The sequence below is a fragment of the Grampus griseus genome (genome assembly GCF_964374135.1).
Source record: "Grampus griseus genome assembly, chromosome: 1".
NCBI lineage: Eukaryota > Metazoa > Chordata > Mammalia > Artiodactyla > Delphinidae > Grampus > Grampus griseus.
The window spans coordinates 89,209,052-89,226,908 of NC_139017.1; the positions used below are offsets into that span (position 1 = coordinate 89,209,052).

At 36.1% G+C, this 17,857-nt stretch overlaps 1 protein-coding gene across 2 annotated transcripts in view; it reads right to left on the reverse strand.

Annotated features, from left to right (window-relative positions):
- NTNG1 (netrin G1) overlaps positions 1 to 17,857 on the reverse strand; it is a gene marked incomplete at both ends in the record, with an annotated part of 325,294 nt that overhangs the window by 62,667 nt on the left and 244,770 nt on the right. For both annotated transcript variants that reach the window (XM_082661459.1, XM_082661458.1), the window contains one exon: positions 15,209 to 15,235. In XM_082661459.1, the coding sequence (XP_082517585.1) occupies positions 15,209 to 15,235 (27 nt within the window). The remainder of the gene's footprint in view (positions 1 to 15,208; positions 15,236 to 17,857) is intronic.

Sequence of the window (17,857 nt, forward strand, 5' to 3'; positions counted from 1 at the left end):
GGCAGTTATGATAATATGGTACGTAGTAACTGGCTAGTTAAGCGAGCAGCATTTTAGAAGAAGGAGGGTTCAAAGTTGCCTTTCTAGATCAGGAAAGATCCAAACCTCTTCTAAGGTTTAAAGACACTTTCTGACTGAGACTGGCTGCGGAAGGCCTGGGGAGGAAAGAGTTATAGAAAAACAAAAGGTTGGAGAGAAAGAGAATGAAAGAAAAAGAATGTTAAGAATAAGAAGGGGGGTGTTAAAAGTCTTGGTGTCTTCTTTCTTACTGTTCCCCATGTTGCCTCTAATTCCATTATTACGTCACCAATGTATCATAATATGACATATGTTACAGAATATAAGATAAAGTACTCTGAATGTGGCACAGGAAGGTTTATTTATTTATGCTGGGGCCAAATGAGGAAAGTTTATTTAAAGTCAGAGCTGGTGGAAATTTACTGTAGTCACTCAAAAAGAAAGGATTTGGAAAAAAAGACTTTAGATAGACAGAAGCTGAAGGAATTAGAATTCTTATAAAGTATTTTCCCTTCACTACATTAGCAAAGTCACAAGCCTCCAGGGGCCTCCCCCAGGGGTGGGAATGAAGTGGCTGCAGCATTTTCCTGATTCTCACCCACCCCCAACTCTGTCTTGCAACCTTAGGTAGCTTTTGAAGCCCTTCCATGTACATCATTTGATAACAATCTGGATTATTCTAATGATAAATCTACTTCATTAGGTGGCTCTTTCCTGCCTGTGGAAATGTGTTCAGATCTCATTAGTGCTGTGACTCCAAGAAAGTAGAGATTCAATGATACAGGGTCAAATTTCAGGTCAAGAGTCCTCTTGTATATCCAGTGCTTGATATGACAGAAAAAAGATGGACTCTATAAGGTCCCTAATGCTTCCTTTCTCCTTCACCTCCTTGGTTTCTCTGTGTAGGTTTGCATATCATAGATAAGGAGGGACATCCCTACTGTGGCATCAATGACTGGCTTATTATATGCACACATGTCCAAAATAGGCTTGACACCCTATGAACTTGTGGCTGCTCTGTTCCTAAAGAACTTAGTTCCCCAGATTTCAAATCCACTTGGATTCCCCTCAGAAGGGCACTGCCAATGTTTGATATGTAAAAGTACATTGTGAGGAAATTTAAAGACTTGGTTTAAATATCATCGGTTTCCCTTTCCCATTTTCTGACCAGCTTCCTCCTTTTCTCTATACGACACAGAAGGAACAATTCAAGTTGGTTAAAATCTGGAAAATGATTTGACTCTTTTCAATAAGGAATAGGGAAGCTATTATGGTCATTTTCACCAAGTGAGTCAAACCAAATTTAGGTATTGTTAATAAATATATTTCTTTGTAAGAGGTGCTTCATGAAAAAAAAAAAAAAAACCAAAAACTCCCTAAAACATGACATATACCCAACAGTCAAGGGTGGAAAACAAGACACACCTGTCACATAGGACATTTAAAGGAAAATGGTGAAATAAAAACAGAAGTCTTTATGTTTCCTGAAAAATCTTCAGTCTGTGAATGACAGATGCTAGCTGGAATGGGCCATTCATGAGTCACAGATGAGATTCTGCTCACTTTCATTTAAAGAAAGTAACGTAACTATTATTTTTGGGTCATAATCAATGCTTAACCCAGTGTAGCTCTTCACTGGTATTTGTTCAAATTTATTTCAAACAATATTTGGAAGTAGAAATTCCAAGGTATTTCATTTGTCAAATGGGCACCATACATGAACCTACCATTCTGTTCTCATGAAAAGCATCCTTGAAACTCACTGTAAGTGAGTTTCCTTATTTTCAATGCAAATGAGTGACAATGTTAATACTCTAACATTCATGTTCCAAACAGGAACCTAAAGTGTTATAATTCTTATTCACACATTAATCTTTCAGAAAACAAATACTGCAGCATTTTAAATTTGCAGCAGTCAACTTTCTGAGTGAAGCATTTTTTTTCCTCTTACAGATGACATTCTCAGTACTATTTGATGTATTGATCGTTGTCAGTCAACATGCCTCACCAATAAGCTGATGGGTACACTTCACAGATATTCCAGATTCATACAGTGCAATGTTTCACAACACATAACACCATGAAATCACTGTATGAATCCAAGAATTCCTACCTCTCTTGTGGTTTGCAACTTGAACAGAAGAAACTGTTGACAAAGTTAATTTGGGAGCAACTGGATAGGTTTAAAAGAATGAACAGCACATTAGAAACAATAGTGAAACGTTCAAATTGTAATTACTTATCATCAACCCGCTTGAAAAGTGGCCCTAAATGAAGAGAATATTTGTATTTGTTGTTTCTGGGAGTTTGCTTCAATCACAAAGGAAGTCTTGTATTTGGCTGAAAATGGTTTGAACTTGTCAGTAATAATGTTTAGAAGCTTTATTTTCAGAGGCAAAAAGAATTACCATTTAAATCAAGAACGCAGTTATGCAGAGATTATTCCAATAACAATATGGATATTAGGATCCCCTACTGTTCTTCTCTTAAAATAGTAGTTGTGTTGTTGAGTTACTTAGCAATATCATTGCCTCAATTCACCATGTCTTTCTCTCTGTGTACCCGTAATCTCATCTACCTATAAACCAGTTAGATTATTTTTGCTGATTTGATTAGACATTACAGATAGTCACAATGGTCAACCATTCAGCGGAATCTGGATCTCAGTCTCAGAGTCACCTCGAATCTGTCCACCTTTCAAAAATGTAGTCTTTTTCTCAACATTTATTACGTATATGATATCAGTGTGTTAATGGCAGGAATTTCTAAGTTTGCCTGCCTTTCTTTTCCAATTGTTCCTGAAGTGTTGCTTGTGAAAATAGCAAAAACAAGGTAGAGCCTGATGTTCTTTGCAGATGTTGACCAGATAAATTATGTTTGCACAGAACTGACCTCTGCTAGAAAGTGCACCTTTAGCTAAAATGTCAAGTTCAAGCACTTTATTCAACTGTGAGCTTCTCAAATAAATTTATTTGAACTCTTTATCCACATTCTAAAAAAGTGCAACTGGCATTAACTAAAGATATTTCTGAAAGCTTTTAGTCTTGTGACACTCACAGAAAACATAGCAAAATAATCAAATGGGTCTGTTTCAGGTTTTAAACAATGCATAATCTTGTTCAGCACAAAACTTACTGTGGAGAAGTGTTAAGTCTTAGATCCTGTCTTGTATAATTTGTTGAGCTATGAAATTCAATGGGAAATACTGAGTGACAGTTCACTGAAGATGCTCTCATTGAACTTGCCGAGGAACAAAGCCACTAAACCTTCCCACAATCCTCACAGAATTATACTAATGGGTTGAGCTTGATCTGTATTTCTTCTTCCACATATGTATGCAGAAACTTGAAAAAATTCATTTGGAGCAGATGATTAAGATAATTCTATTTGCTAGTAATATATGTATCTAGGACAGTCTTGATTTCATCACTCTGATCAAGGACTGAAAATGCAGCCCTTCCAATTTGACTCCTCAACAAATTGCTAATATATTTTGTTTTGCTTAGCAGCTATTTCCTGGTTCCTCCTTTTGCTCACTTCCTCCTCCATCTGTATTCATTAGAGCTTAAAAGGAACATCCTGCATGTAACAAAGGAAGGTGGAAGCCAAAGATGTGCCTCTTTTTTGTGAGAAGGAAGGACGCAAAAGAAGACAACTTTATTTTAATATAAACTATTTATATACGTCTATGTATATCTATAGGCTAGACGTTAATGTAATTTTAACATTACACTGAATCTTATGAATTTTATTGGCCAGTTTTTAAAGGTTCTATTTCTTCCTGTGTAACCATACTGCTGTCTGTCAGTTTCTTTCATTTATTTATTTATTATGTTAGAAGTCAGAAAATAATTACTGCTCTAAGGACAGAGAGAAAACACGTTGTTCTTAATCCTGGCAGAAATTATTGGTAATTCATAAAGGATAAGAGGGAAAGCCTCAGCAGAGAAAATACACTGTGACGTTGAAGGGGAAGAGAGAGAGAGAGATCCAAATTCCTGTCAGTCAATAAGGAACGACAGTTGAAAAAACAAAACAAAAACAGGTCTTTTAGGGGTTGCAATACTGCCTTTATGTATTTTCCCTGACCCTCAATACAACTGACGTAACAGCCAATTTACCAAAGCAAAGCAAAAGTGAGACAGTGGAAGGAAACCTGTGTCACTCACAAGTTTTTATGATATATTATTTATACTCCCCACTGTGATGGCAACCAAACTCTAGGCTTCTCTTGGGATGGCTGACATTCAATGTAAATTTGATAAAGTGCTTGTAACTTTTATGCTGTCTAATTTTTTCTACATCTTTTACTATAATATTTCTGGGACACTTCATATTAGAAAAAATATTTGAATTATGATTCTTTCAAAGACATGGCATTTATGATAATGCTCTTATTTAGTGCTAAAAAATAGAGTATGGGATTTTCCCCCTAAACATGTGGGATTTTATATCAGTAGGAATTTTACATGCTCCTACCTTGTTTTGGATTAGAAACCTCAAGGGAAGAAATATTCGGCCATATCCTATTAAACTTTGGAGGATCTGCATGCACCAGGAAAAATCAGGGTATGTTACTTTCAGCTATAATGTCATTTGGTCTAAACAGAAAACTATATGGACAAAGACACAAACCACACATCTGCTTTTTAACTTGGTTGTGATGCACTTAACAAAACATACCCCCACACCAAACAAGAGCAAGCAATTGATGATTCCCAAAACATTGAATGGACATTAAATATATAGCCTGTTCCCTAACAAAGCTATATACATTAACTTGTGCAATAAAGTAGAGTGTTCTTACAAATAACCAAACAGGGACTTCAGCAATTCAAATCGTTATATAAAGCTGGTGCCTGAAACTAGAAGATAACAGGAAAGAAATAATTTCTCACTTGAGGATTCCATTCTCTGCAATTTATATTTACAGATACGAGCTTGTTACATTAGTCTTCGGGAGAGATTCTTTAGGGTATGTTTTAAGTGTGAGCCATTATCTCTGCAAAGAAGTGGATTTATTTCCTTTTTTTATTTATGCGATTTCTCAGAGAAAGAAAGAGAAAGATGACTGGTGGTTCTGGCTTAAGGAGAATAGTCCAAGGTGCTTCTGATCATATCTAAGGTTTGTATGTATGGGTGTGTATATATTTTCTTTATTTTAATATATATTTTCATGATGTTTCTAGCTCAAAATATATTTCTAAAGTTATTGGTTCCAATCAAATTATAAGCATTGTTAATTTAAGAATTAATAGTATTTCTTTCTTAGATTCACCTGTATTAAAAAAAAAAAAAAAAGACTCTGGAAAAGCAGGAGAAGAGCCAGCTTTAGGACTGGGGGCTTTAAAGCTATTTTTGCTAAGGTACATAGGCCATGACAATTAAAGCAGTCATTTCATGACTCAAATCTACCATTCACTGAGATCAACTCAAAACCATAACTCTAGTGTGGTCCTTTGGGACCACCCAAGTCCACAAGGAGAGTTCTTGCCTCTAAACTCCTATAGCATGTTACCTTATGTGCTCCTTATTTCTCACTGATAATGTGGATAGGCGTAAGTTTCAATATTGCTAGTTTACATTTTATGCCTATTTCTTGTCTCTGTAATTAGATTGGATCTCTTTGAGGAAGGGCAAAGCCTTCCAGAAGGCCTCAGTAAATATCTAATAACTGAGTAATTGATATCAAGTGGCTAGGCTACTGTAAACTGGTATTATCAGATTGTTTCCTCCATAATTAGATTATAGTGAATAACATTCTTGCAAGACATGGAACTTTCACTATGACTTTGGTTTTTTAACATTTGTTAGAAAAGCTGATCTACTGTTACTCTGTGTGTGTATGTGTGTGTGTATACACATAAAAGCAAAGGGAATCTTAATATTGATATTGCTGTATCCATCAAAATTTATGAATGAATAAAGAATGTAACAATTTTCCACATCTGTATCCAGGTGTTACTAAATAAATAGATATTTGGTAACATGTAGGCAAAATATTCAAGTTATTGACTGAATGTTAAGCCTACTTGAACTGCAATGATCATTTTTGAAAAACAAATGATTTCTAGAAATTGGTGTTTTTTTTTAAGGTTTTTTGAATGTGGACCATTTTTAAAGACTTTATTACCTTTGTTACAATATTGCTTCTGTTTTACGTCTTGGTTTTTTGGCTCCGAGGCATGTGGGATCTTAGCTCCCCGACCAGGGATCAAACCTGCACCCCCTGCATTGGAAAGTGAAGTCTTAACCACTAGACCACCAGGGAAGTCCCTAGAAAATGTTTATTTAGAAGAGATTTCAAACCACTGTTATAGTTTTATATAGAAAATATATTTATTTATATTATTAGCATCAAATTAAGAAAAATTTAGTTCTTTTAAATGGTTCCCTCCATCATTTTCCGTAAGAGAGGCAAATACAGGTCATATGTGGGGTGATGTTTGTAAACTTAATGTTAAGTATTCAGTGGCTTGACTTTCTTGATGAAATGAAAGTAATAATATAATTAATCATTTTGTTAATAAGCTTTGCCAAAAAACTTAAGTAAAGACAAAAATTTTATACTAAATATAAGTTAGAAGTGAGCTTTGAAAATTAATTTTATAAATTAAGCTTTATTCCATATTCTAATGTAATAAATATTTTACGCCTATATTTTAGTATACTCTTTTATGATTTTTCCCTAGGATGCTGAGGTTCCGTTTTGAGGATCTTCCTACATGTGTAAAAAATTAATGTAGGTCATTCTACTTTTGAATTGTTAACTACTTGACCTGTATGAAATTATCAAGATAGACACCTCAGTTACAATCTGATCCCTACCTGGCAGGTATTTTCTTCTGTATTGTGTACTTCTGATAGTTTTTTGGGGGATGGGAGAGTGTAGCTTTTGTGTTTGCTTGGGAATATAATTAGACATTTTTTTCCAAATGATTTTCATTATGTGGGATGCCTAACCTTCCTGACAACTTAAAACTCAGAGCCACCAGCAGTCATCACGTGGAAGTCCTAATCTAATCTATATATATCTCTAGTGGGACAAAATTTTATGCGTGATGTCTTTTCCTTGGGAGGAAAAATGTCCTGAAAAAAAAAATATTGAAATTTGTGGACCCTAAGCTTCTATAGCATGTTACTGTCTGTGCTTACATGTTTTAATATTTGGTCATCATGCAATTTTAAATTTAATATCACATTTTAATTTTTATTTTGTTTTATAATTGCAAGGCCAAGTAAGAAAACAACTTAAAATTAGCCAGTTACTGTCTGGCTACTCTTGTTGCTCGAAGATCCTAGCACATATAAATATTCAGTCAAAGTTACTAACAAATGTTTAATTCCCAGAAGTAAATTAGGCACATTGGAGTGTATATTCGTTGTATAATTGGGACAAATTCTGTGTTATCATATTCAATGCTAATAAAAGTCTTTGAGTAACATGAAGCCTCTGAGAACTTTTAGCCAGTGGCCGCTTATTTTGAGTAGTTAGACATTGCAAATACAAAAAAGTATTATAATACGTCAAAGGTATTGGTATTGCTTCTAGGTGAACTGTTGCAGAATTTATTAATTTCATTCTTTCATGAATTAACTAAGGAATATCTTTGGGTCATATGAAGGTCTCAGAGTGGTAGTGTGTTGCAAGGCAAAGGGTCCCTGGAATCAGAAGATAAGGGATCTGGTCCCAGTTCTGCTGAGTAGCTGTCTGGCTATTAATTCCCTGGACTTCAATTTCTTTACCTGTAAGATAAAGGTGCTGGACAAAAAGATCTCCATGGTTTCTCTCAGCCATTAAATCCCATCACTCCAATGGTTCTTTCATGGCCTAGCAGTGTCACACTAAAGTTCACAGAAGGATGAAGCCTGTTGGAATGAAGCACATGCCCTTTGGAGAATCTAGGGGATTTAGGGGATTAAGAATCCCCTGTGTGGAGGGAAAATTATTGCTGCACATTGTAACTGTGGACCTTTGACTGTCATAGTGAAACCCAAACTGGAGTTAAGAAATTATTGCTGAGGTAAGGGGAGGGATTATCATATGTGTCCAGTGGGACTGTAGATGGCCAATCCTTCAAGAATAGCCTTTTATGGAAATCCCTACTTCTCAAGGATCCTCGTCCCATACATCTGGGAAAATGGATTGAACTCATCTTGATGATCTCCAAAGACTTTGGCTTGAGGAATATGGAGACCAAGACTACATACTCAACCACTGCCCCCTTTAAAAAGAAACAAAATATCTGAAATGCCCATCTTATGCTGTTACTCTATTGTCATTGCTAAAATTTCAAACTACATCTATGGGAAGCCTAGGAAATATCTCTTTAGGGGAAAATTATTTAAGATATGGTGCATGTAAATAGAGCTTGGACTGGATTCAAATCCCAGTTTTACCACTTGGACAAGCTCCTTAACTTATCCGTGTCTAAGCTTTCCTATATGTAAAATGGGATAATGACACTACCTACTGGTTGTTGTCAAGGCTACATGAATGAGTCAATATTTGCTTGTCATGGTAGGGAGCATTTAAGAAATGTCAGTTCTTATTCTTTTTTTATTGAAGTATAGTTGATTTACAATGTTGTGTTAGCTCTTATTATTCTATTTGTGGTTGCTGTTGTAATAAAAATATTACTGTAGTATAAACAGTTCTTACTGAATTGAAGTAGAGGTAATAACGTGCTCCCCCTATTTTGTGAAATCTTAATTGTTCCCAAAGCAAGTGATTTGGATATGTAGAAATCTCACTTAAGATACAAATTACTTTAGGGAATAATCTGGTTCTAGGGCCTACATTGATTAATACTATTGTCCAGAAAGCAATAGGAATTATTTTGGAATACCGTGGAAAAGATTTGATTTTTAACACAACGATAAAATGTTAATTTTCAAGTTTCTTTCAGTTTAGAAGCACATCAATTTAGACTATGAATCAGATATATATATCTTGCCTGATTTTTTTTTTTTTTTCCCATTAAGGAGAGACTCAGAAAACTGTTATGCGACAATTTGGTTGTGGCACTTGAAACTCCTTTTCATGAATCAGAAAAACTGAGATTCTAGTTATAAAAATTAGACTTTGGTAGAAAGTTTTTCTCCTCCGTGCCCCAAGGAAAACTCTTTGCACTGTAAGTTGGAGAGAACTAGGTTAGAATTGCTAAACTTGACCATCTATTGCTGACACCATAGTGAATCAAGCTGAAAGGGAGCTTGAAGCAGAAGGCTAAAAACACTTTATTTATATCAGGAAAGCTTCAGAGTTAGGGTTTTAGAATACTGTCTTCTATCACACATTCACTCCCTTAGCATGAATCATAGGCAGCTTTCAACTCATTTTGTGGATACCCTTTAAAACCAAAGTAAATTGTGACTATGCTTTCCCATGTTTTTTCTTTTTTTCTAGAATAGTCTACTTTATAGTGTTTCATACATTAGTCATTTAATTAAATGAGAAAGGTGGATGAATTCTAAAGGGTCCTAGTTTGGAAATTGGACATTGAGCTAGAATCCTGCCTTGGCCACCAGATGCCTTAGATGATTCAATTAAGCCTTAGCTGCCTTGTCTGTAAAATGATGATGTTGGATGAGTGCTCTTTAAGTTTCCTAAAAAGACTAATTTTTACATAAGTTTTTGGTTCTAAAATACAGTGGGAAACAGGGTGCCACCATGGATATGAAAAGCCACTGCTGAGAGGATGTTAGTGAGCCTTCATTAAACATCCTTCTTCCAGGCGTGTATGAGGAAAACGTCAGGAAGAGACAAAGTCACAAGGTCCCTTTGGATTTGTAGAGTTATTGCTCTTGTTCCTCAGGGAGTTTGGAAACCACATTAGTGATGTCTACAAAGGAATCTATAGAAAACCCTAAAGCTCTTCAGAAGAAACCCCTAGGGCCTTGGAGGTAATCTTACCATCTTTACAGTGAGCTGCCTACTCTCAGAAATACAGCATCGTTAGACTGCCGGGGAAGATACATTTTAATGTAATAGTGGTAAGGCTGCCCTTGAGATGGCACACAGAATGTTTTTTGCTATGAGTGACTATGTCAATAAAGTAAACATTTGGATTTTTACAGTCATAGAATATGTACAAGCATGTTTCACAATTTGCATAGCTAATCTCATGAACTGTCACATGTTCTATAATATATGTAACATCTTTACATTTCCCCTCTCCCTCAGCTTAATGAGGATGTTTATCATTGATGGTGGTAGAGGAAGGGCACATTTTAATGTAGCTTCTGTTGACCACACAGTGAGATAACAGAAAATGAACTTCTGTTTTTCTCCAGGACACTAAAGTTCCCTGCACAGAAATGGGTCAATTCAGGGATCAACATGTCTAAGGTGCAATGTATTAGATTGGAAAGAGTCTGAAGTAGGAGTTAATAAATCTAGAATTTTTCTTTCTAACCTCTTCCACCTGGTATAATGTTACGAGCACAGCTTTTGGAGTCAAACAGGCCTTCCTGGCTGTATTACATTTGGTAAGTTACTCAGACACTCTGAACCTCCGATTCACCATTTGTAAAATGGAATTCTGTAGACATGTGGGGACATTTCCCTCCAGTTCCCAGGAAGTGGAGCAGTTAGCTGGCCAGCCCTCTATTGATATTCTAAGAAGTCTTCAGTGATACCCCACTCTTAGTTCACAGTTACATGTTGGAAGGTTCATCATAGGACCTTTCAGAGATCTTGGCAAATCTTTGTTTAAGCTAGGAATTTCCAGATGCCCATACACAGAGATAACAGCAAAGGTACAGATACCAGCTCACACTTAAAAAGTGGCTTGACATTCTAAAGTCACCTGGGAAAAGGTTAATACATGAAAAAAGTCAACATTGCTCAAGGTGGGCAATTGTTGTTTGCTAAAGATTGCTATACCTCTTGGATTTTTTTTTTAAGGTAGGGGATACTTCCCCCTTCTTCATTGGAATATTTAATTTATTCTTCAGGATTAAAGAAGCAGCTATGTCCTAATGTTCATTCAATTTTTGGATAACCACAAAGGTTTCATGAATGTGAAATGCTAGTTACACAAATATGAAATGGATCTGTGATGAGAATACTGGGTACATGATATAACAAAGTCCCAAAGGCATCTCACCTGGGACCTTAGCTTTCCTTCTAGAACATCAGCAAACAGTTCAAAATTAATGTAGCACACCATGCAATTTGCCATATAGCTACACTAGCCTGATAATTTTTTTCTTCATTATATAAAACCTAATTAGCTAAAGGGCGATTCAAATGAAACTTTTATTTGGGGATTTAGTAGTATTAAAGCAAAGGGAGAAAAACAAACACTGAAGCTCTCTGGATAGAATGAACAAGATTACTAATAACCCTTGAGTGGGGAAATGATTAACCTTGTTATTTTCCTCACGATCCAGGTTTCTACAGTAAATCAGTTCTGAACAAAAATATTTGGATGCTGTATGGAAAACAACTTTTACAAGGTCTCCAACTGGCATCAAATGTTTTCAAGTATGAAAACATCTCTGAGCTTTCTCAACAGGCTGATGAATCCCTGCAGGTAGCACTTCCCTTGTTTAATAGTCCTGCCAATTAAATCAAATTAGAGATGAATTTTTAACTCTGTGATGAAGGCAATGCTCATTAGAAGAGAAAGCAGGAAAATGGAATATTTCCCTTAAATGGACTGTTGTTTCAAATTGAATAAATTGAAGAGGAGGGGACAGCCAAACGCCTCCATCAATTTCTACACTTTATAAACCATGATGTCAATCATTTGAAGGTAATTTAAGGAAACAATGTACACTTGGGTTCACAAAATGTCTACATATGTCTTTTCTTTTGTTGCTGTTCTAAGAAATGGTTTTGTTTATTTAAAAATTCCAAGTTTTTTAAAATGGTGTTTCCTGACGTGAATTTTCAGTGGATTATCTGCCTTTAACCTCTGACTTGGTTACCTTTAACCTCTGTTATTTACTTTTTAAGTGATAATCACTCACACAAAGCTATTTGCACATTAGGCCAACCCTTGTTGTTCTAATTATGTTTTTTTAAAAATAATATACTGTTTAACATAATTAGTGAAATCACTTGCGTTTCAAGGCTAAGGATCTGATAATATATGTTCGAACATAATGATTAGTTTATCACTTTAACAAAAACACCCACAGCAAACCAAATATTAATTTGGATCATCAGCATCAACAAATATTCACTTGGATAAAATTGTGAATGTTTACTTATAAGTGCATGATACATTTTACATAAAATGTGAAACCTGAATGAATTACTACTACATCAGGTAAAGGAAAAACAGAGCTCATAAGGCTCAAATGGCTACAGATCTATTTTGGGATTCATTAATTGCTGACATTATCACCAATATTTTTTCAGCCATGGCCAAAGCACATCAAAATGACTGAGTTTTAAATCAAGTACTTTTGGGATGATTGGGAAACCTATTTCCTAATAGATAGACAACAGCAGGTACAAATGACCTTAATGGGAAATTTGTTTCAAAAACATTTTTAGCAGATGATCGGAAAGGATGACCACTCTGTCTATGCATTTGAACCTTAATACAGGTGTTGACAGTTTGAAATCTGTACTGAAATCTAATAGTCCTCTAAAATCTTCAGTCACTGTGTATATAGCATATGTATATGAACTTATGGTTACATACATCAATAATTTATGTTGATAATAGGCATCATTCATTTTCCTTGAGATGCTCTTTGATGATGGGAATCTCATGGGTGTTACATATATTATAATGGCATCTTTCTGTGTACTTGGAATTATGTTCATTGATTCCTTCCTTGGGATAAAGGGAAAAGCCCTGGCAAACACCCAAAATTAGTTAAAAATCCAAGCAGCTCTCTCTTCTCTGGCTTTACCTTGGAAACCCCATTTCTGTGCCCTCTAGAACAGGCAGTGAGTCATCTATGCATGAATTCTTGCCCTTTGGAGAGCAAAGGAATCCATCCACCAGTGCACATAGCGAGCACCTTATGAGTCCTCAAAGAAGGAATGTGTAAATGACATTAAAGCAGCCTAGAAGATACAATCATGTTTGATGGTTTTATGGTAAATCTCTTGACCTTAAAGCCAGGCAATAAGCAAGCTAGTCGTGTGTGATGTTGGGTGACCCCTGGAAGCGCTTATATCCTGTTTGCCTGAGAACTCTGAGGGAACACCCATTGCACTCCAAGCAGAACAGCCAGAGGCATCACGAAGGCGGGGTACAAGCTATCACTTTATTTGTTAGAGGGTTTTAGTTAGGTATTAAGGAGCTAAATTTTCCTAGTTTCCTGATAATAAAGGTTAATACATTTTCCAAAGGCAAAACAAAGCATCCTTTCAGGTCACCATTGATTTCAAAATAAAACAAAGCAAAACTGGAATTTCCCGATTCAGTGTGTAAAAGGTCAACATCTGCTGATGCTCAGAGATGGGGCATGTGGTGGAGGCGGCCGAATGAGATGTTGGGTGAGCAGTACAGTCAGAAATTCCATGCAACATACGATTGACACTCCGAACAGAAACACACCCTAACACCAAAGAACTACTTTCCATCCATCCATTTCTGAAACTTTTGACAGGTCAGATCACCATAGCAGCCTCAATTATCTGTCTCAGTTTGCTTCTGTTTGGTTCCCTTTTGCTCCAAAATGTATGCGCAAATGCAATTGTCAAGGCCTGAAAGGAGCACAATGTGGCGTATTTATACAGTTAGGCAAACGCCAAGGGAGATACTACAGCAGAAAAATTAGACTATTAGATCTGAAGGTTTTCATTTGCAAGTTTGTAGCACTGATGCCATTTCAACAAGATCACAAGGAGGAAGCTGCAGCATTAGTCTGGTATCTAAATGAATGTGAACACTACTCCTATTTCTATTTACAAAGCGGCTGATTTTCATGGCATTTAACACGTCTAGTTCTTAACAAACCCACGTGCGGGCCTATTCTCAAGCGTAAGTAAACTAGGTTGACTTATAAATTGGGAGACCTGACTGCATTTATAAGAAGCGGGAAGTTGTTTAATCCAAATTAGGAGTGTATTGCTTTTTAGATGGATGTTGGGTATTGGAATTCTCCAATCACTGCTGTTTACACTTGTATCACCCTGTGTGGCCCAGCACCTATGACAAAGACTGAGGGGTGAAACCCCAGTGAAAATGCTTCTTTTCACTTAAAGTGCATAATCTTGGCTTCTTCAGTACTTTATTTCAAATCAGTTATTCAGTAGCTGTCCAAAGGTTTTAGCCATCAGAGGGAAAGGGAACAGTATTTAAAAATATGTGAGATTCGGCTCTGAAAAGTTATGGGGCATTTCCTCAGTGAGTATTTCAGGCTTGGTGTTTGGTGTCCTTGTTTTAAATGTAAAGAGGGAGCTACAGCCTGGTTCTCCCATGACAGCTGGTAGAATTCTCTTTGCAATGGTGCTAGAGAAATGTTCCACAGAATGTTGAAGAGAGATTTCTCTTTTCAATTGCTGATATTTCTACTAAAATATTTCTTGCAGGAATTTCTAGTATCCTTACTCTTAAATTTTGCATGTATATTTTCATACCCCTTCGCTATCAAACTTGAAACTAAGTAGTCAGGAAAACACGGATAATTGTATTTTAGGAGGGAGAAATGGACATACTGATTATTTTTTTCCTTCATTCCTCCAGTAGGACTAATGATCACAAACCTACCTCTTTCAGGCCTTCACAAAGGCTAAAGTTTAATGCACTAATAAAATTCCTGCTCCCTGGTTGCATGGTGATTTCTTTCGGTTCTAATGAATAAGCCTAAAACATTCATTCTCTGCTTTTCTAAATTACAGTAGAAATTCATATTCAGTCCTAGGGAGAGAGTTCAAGTTGTTTGTTGGTTACCAGATATGGGTAAATAGGACTGTTTATATTTTTGCTAAATGAGTTATGGTTATGTAACTAATTGCACCTCTGTAAAGGTAGCCTTCATTGATTAACAGTAGTCAGGCAAGCGGCAGCACTGCCATATCCCCAGAGGAGTTATACACAGATAACTATTTTATCTGTGCTCTCACCATGTATGTGCAGAGAACAAACACAGCAATTCAATTCACAAAGGAAATACTCTCTTACGTCAGAAATGGACACTGGGAAAATAGATCTGAGGAGCTGAACAACAAAGCAAAGCTGGCCTAGAATTGGATTGGTGATTTTTTTTTACTTACTGCCAATACTGGAAATACTGGGGATACCTGGAGAGAAAGAAAACAATAAAGAAAAGCTGTTAGACATTTATTAGTATGTGACATCTTTAACATGATATAAAAATCTCAGAAACATAAACACTTGATAACATTCAGGTCATAAGAAAAATAGCACAAAAAAAACCCCAAATATATATCCATCCATTGAGACCATTTTGCTTTATTCTACAACTCCTTGAACTCATCAGAGTTGGGAAATTAATGTTCAACTTTAGCAGCTTGTTCAAGACAGCTTCGTGATATCAAACATTTTGTGCTTACTTGTAAGGTTAATGAAAATTTTTATGTGGTTCAAAACAGATATTAAGCTAGGCTTGTGTTCTGGGCACAAAGACCAAGTCTGCGTTATATGGGCCTGTGCAAATATATCCACATATGCAATAGATCTCTTTAGATGTGTTGATATGCATGTGCTAGGTGTTGAAAGTCATTTGGCATTTTATCTGATTAACTACATATAACCATCATTTTTAGTCTTCTTTTACTTGTCAGATATTTGGATTAAATTATGTAATAGAAATTAAATTGAGCAGAATGATTCAAGAGTACATTAGGTTGTTCGATTTGGGCTTCGTCGATTTTTCAGCTTCTACTTTAATTGCCAAGCTCTGCTGAGGTGGTAGAACCATTTCAGAATGTGACTGAACTTGGTATAAATGTGGACATGAATTTAGTCTGTATCCGGATGAAAACCCCTAGCCAAGAGCAGGGGCATGAGAGCCAGGCTGTCTCGGTTTGAAGCTTTGCTCTTATACTCATTGACTGCGTGACCCTGGGGCCAGTGGCTTACACTCTCTGTGGCTCAGTTCTCCACCTCTTAGAGTTGTTTCAAGGATTACATATATATATATATATATATATATATATATATATATATATATATATATATATATAATTAAAGTACTCAAAGCATTGCTTGGCAGGTGGTATGTGCTATAACCAACCATCTTTGCTGTGATTACTATTATTGATATAGTTGGGTCATCAAGCAAGCAACACCATGATAGATACTACTAATTAGAAGTCAGAGATTTGTAACATTTCCACTAAATTCAGGGAGTGGTGTGGGTGAGAGCATGAGATGCAAATAAGACAGAACTGAGTAAGAGTCATGCTTTGCAACTGACTAGCTGGGTGATTTCAGGCAAGTTCCCAGCCTCTCTAAAAGCCTGTTTCCTCATCTGAAAGGGGCTAATAATATCTACTGCACAGGGCTGCTGTGAGAATTGAATGAGATAATCCATAAAAATGTCTGACACATGGTACACAGTCAATAAATGATAGCTGTTAATGAGCTGTTCGGACTTGTTCTCCACATCGTGAAGTGTGCTAACAGGTGGTAAATGTAGGAATCATTAAATTTCTATTTTAGTATTTAATCTTTGAACAACTGCCCTCTGCTTATTTTAACTAATCATTGCATCTTGCTCAGAGATTTCTAGCCTTGTATTCTTTAAAACCAAGAGCTATTTTCCTATTTCTTAGTAAGGAGGGGAGAAGGAGAAATTAAAGCTTACCAAGATGTTTTAAAAAAGCCTGGAAGGGATGAAATCTTATTTTCAGTTATTAGATATATTCAAAGTCTTTTGATTTTAAATGCACAGAACTTATGATGCTTCAGCTTAATTACTGATCGCTGACCAACCAAAACTGGAAAGCTAAATTTTCATTTCCATGTTTTAACTTTGTCTGAACTGAATTTCAAGCTGGATGCGATTTCTGCAAAGGACTGCTGGATTCCTAACCCGACATTTCAGTAGACTATCTTTGCCACAGTGTGACACTGACTTGGTACTGAATCTTTATTTTTTTCCTTTGCAAATCCACTTTTGAGTGAGGTATGATGGCAGCATCATAATTTTAGTATCAGTTGCAGAAGCTCCAAATTTCCCCATGACTGAAAATCCTGCTCCATTACAAGGAACTGCTATGCCTTCGTAATCAGTCAAAGAGAATGGAAGTTGGGATGGCAGGAAGAGACTTTTCATGTGTTTTCAAACTTGCATGGAGTTAGAGGGCCATGCATAATGCAAGGCGGAGTTCTCAGGATGTTTGGCCAGACACAGTGGAGAGCAAACCTGTAAGACTGGTTGATGCAGTACTTGCTGCAGTTGAATACTTTAGAAAGATGCAGAAATGTTTCCATGCCTTTGGGGATGCCAGTGCTGGGAGAAATGTTCATTGCAGCTATACAAACCTTGCCAAGCAAGGCCATATGAGATCCTATTTTCCTCATTAAGATGTTTTCTATTAACTAACATTTGGATGTTTAAAATTCAGGCTCTTTCTCATTTTGTGGTTTAAAATTTTGTGAGGTGCTACCAGGTGAGTCACTTTCTATTCCATTGTTGTAAAATGGGAATTGCTTAGAAAAGATTTTTAAACTGCTCATTGGAATAAAGATTTTTGAAGTTGAAAATACCTGAGCACCAAGGGATGTCCATTAGTATACTGTCAAATGTTATTTTTTCCCTAATGTTTCTTATTGTAATGTTCAAACACCTTGCTTTTGGTCCTCTACAAACTAAAGAATTTAATAAACCAGTTATATGCATTGAAAAGGCTATGAGTAAGTCATGAGAAATCTTTCAAATGCTTAAGAAACGAACA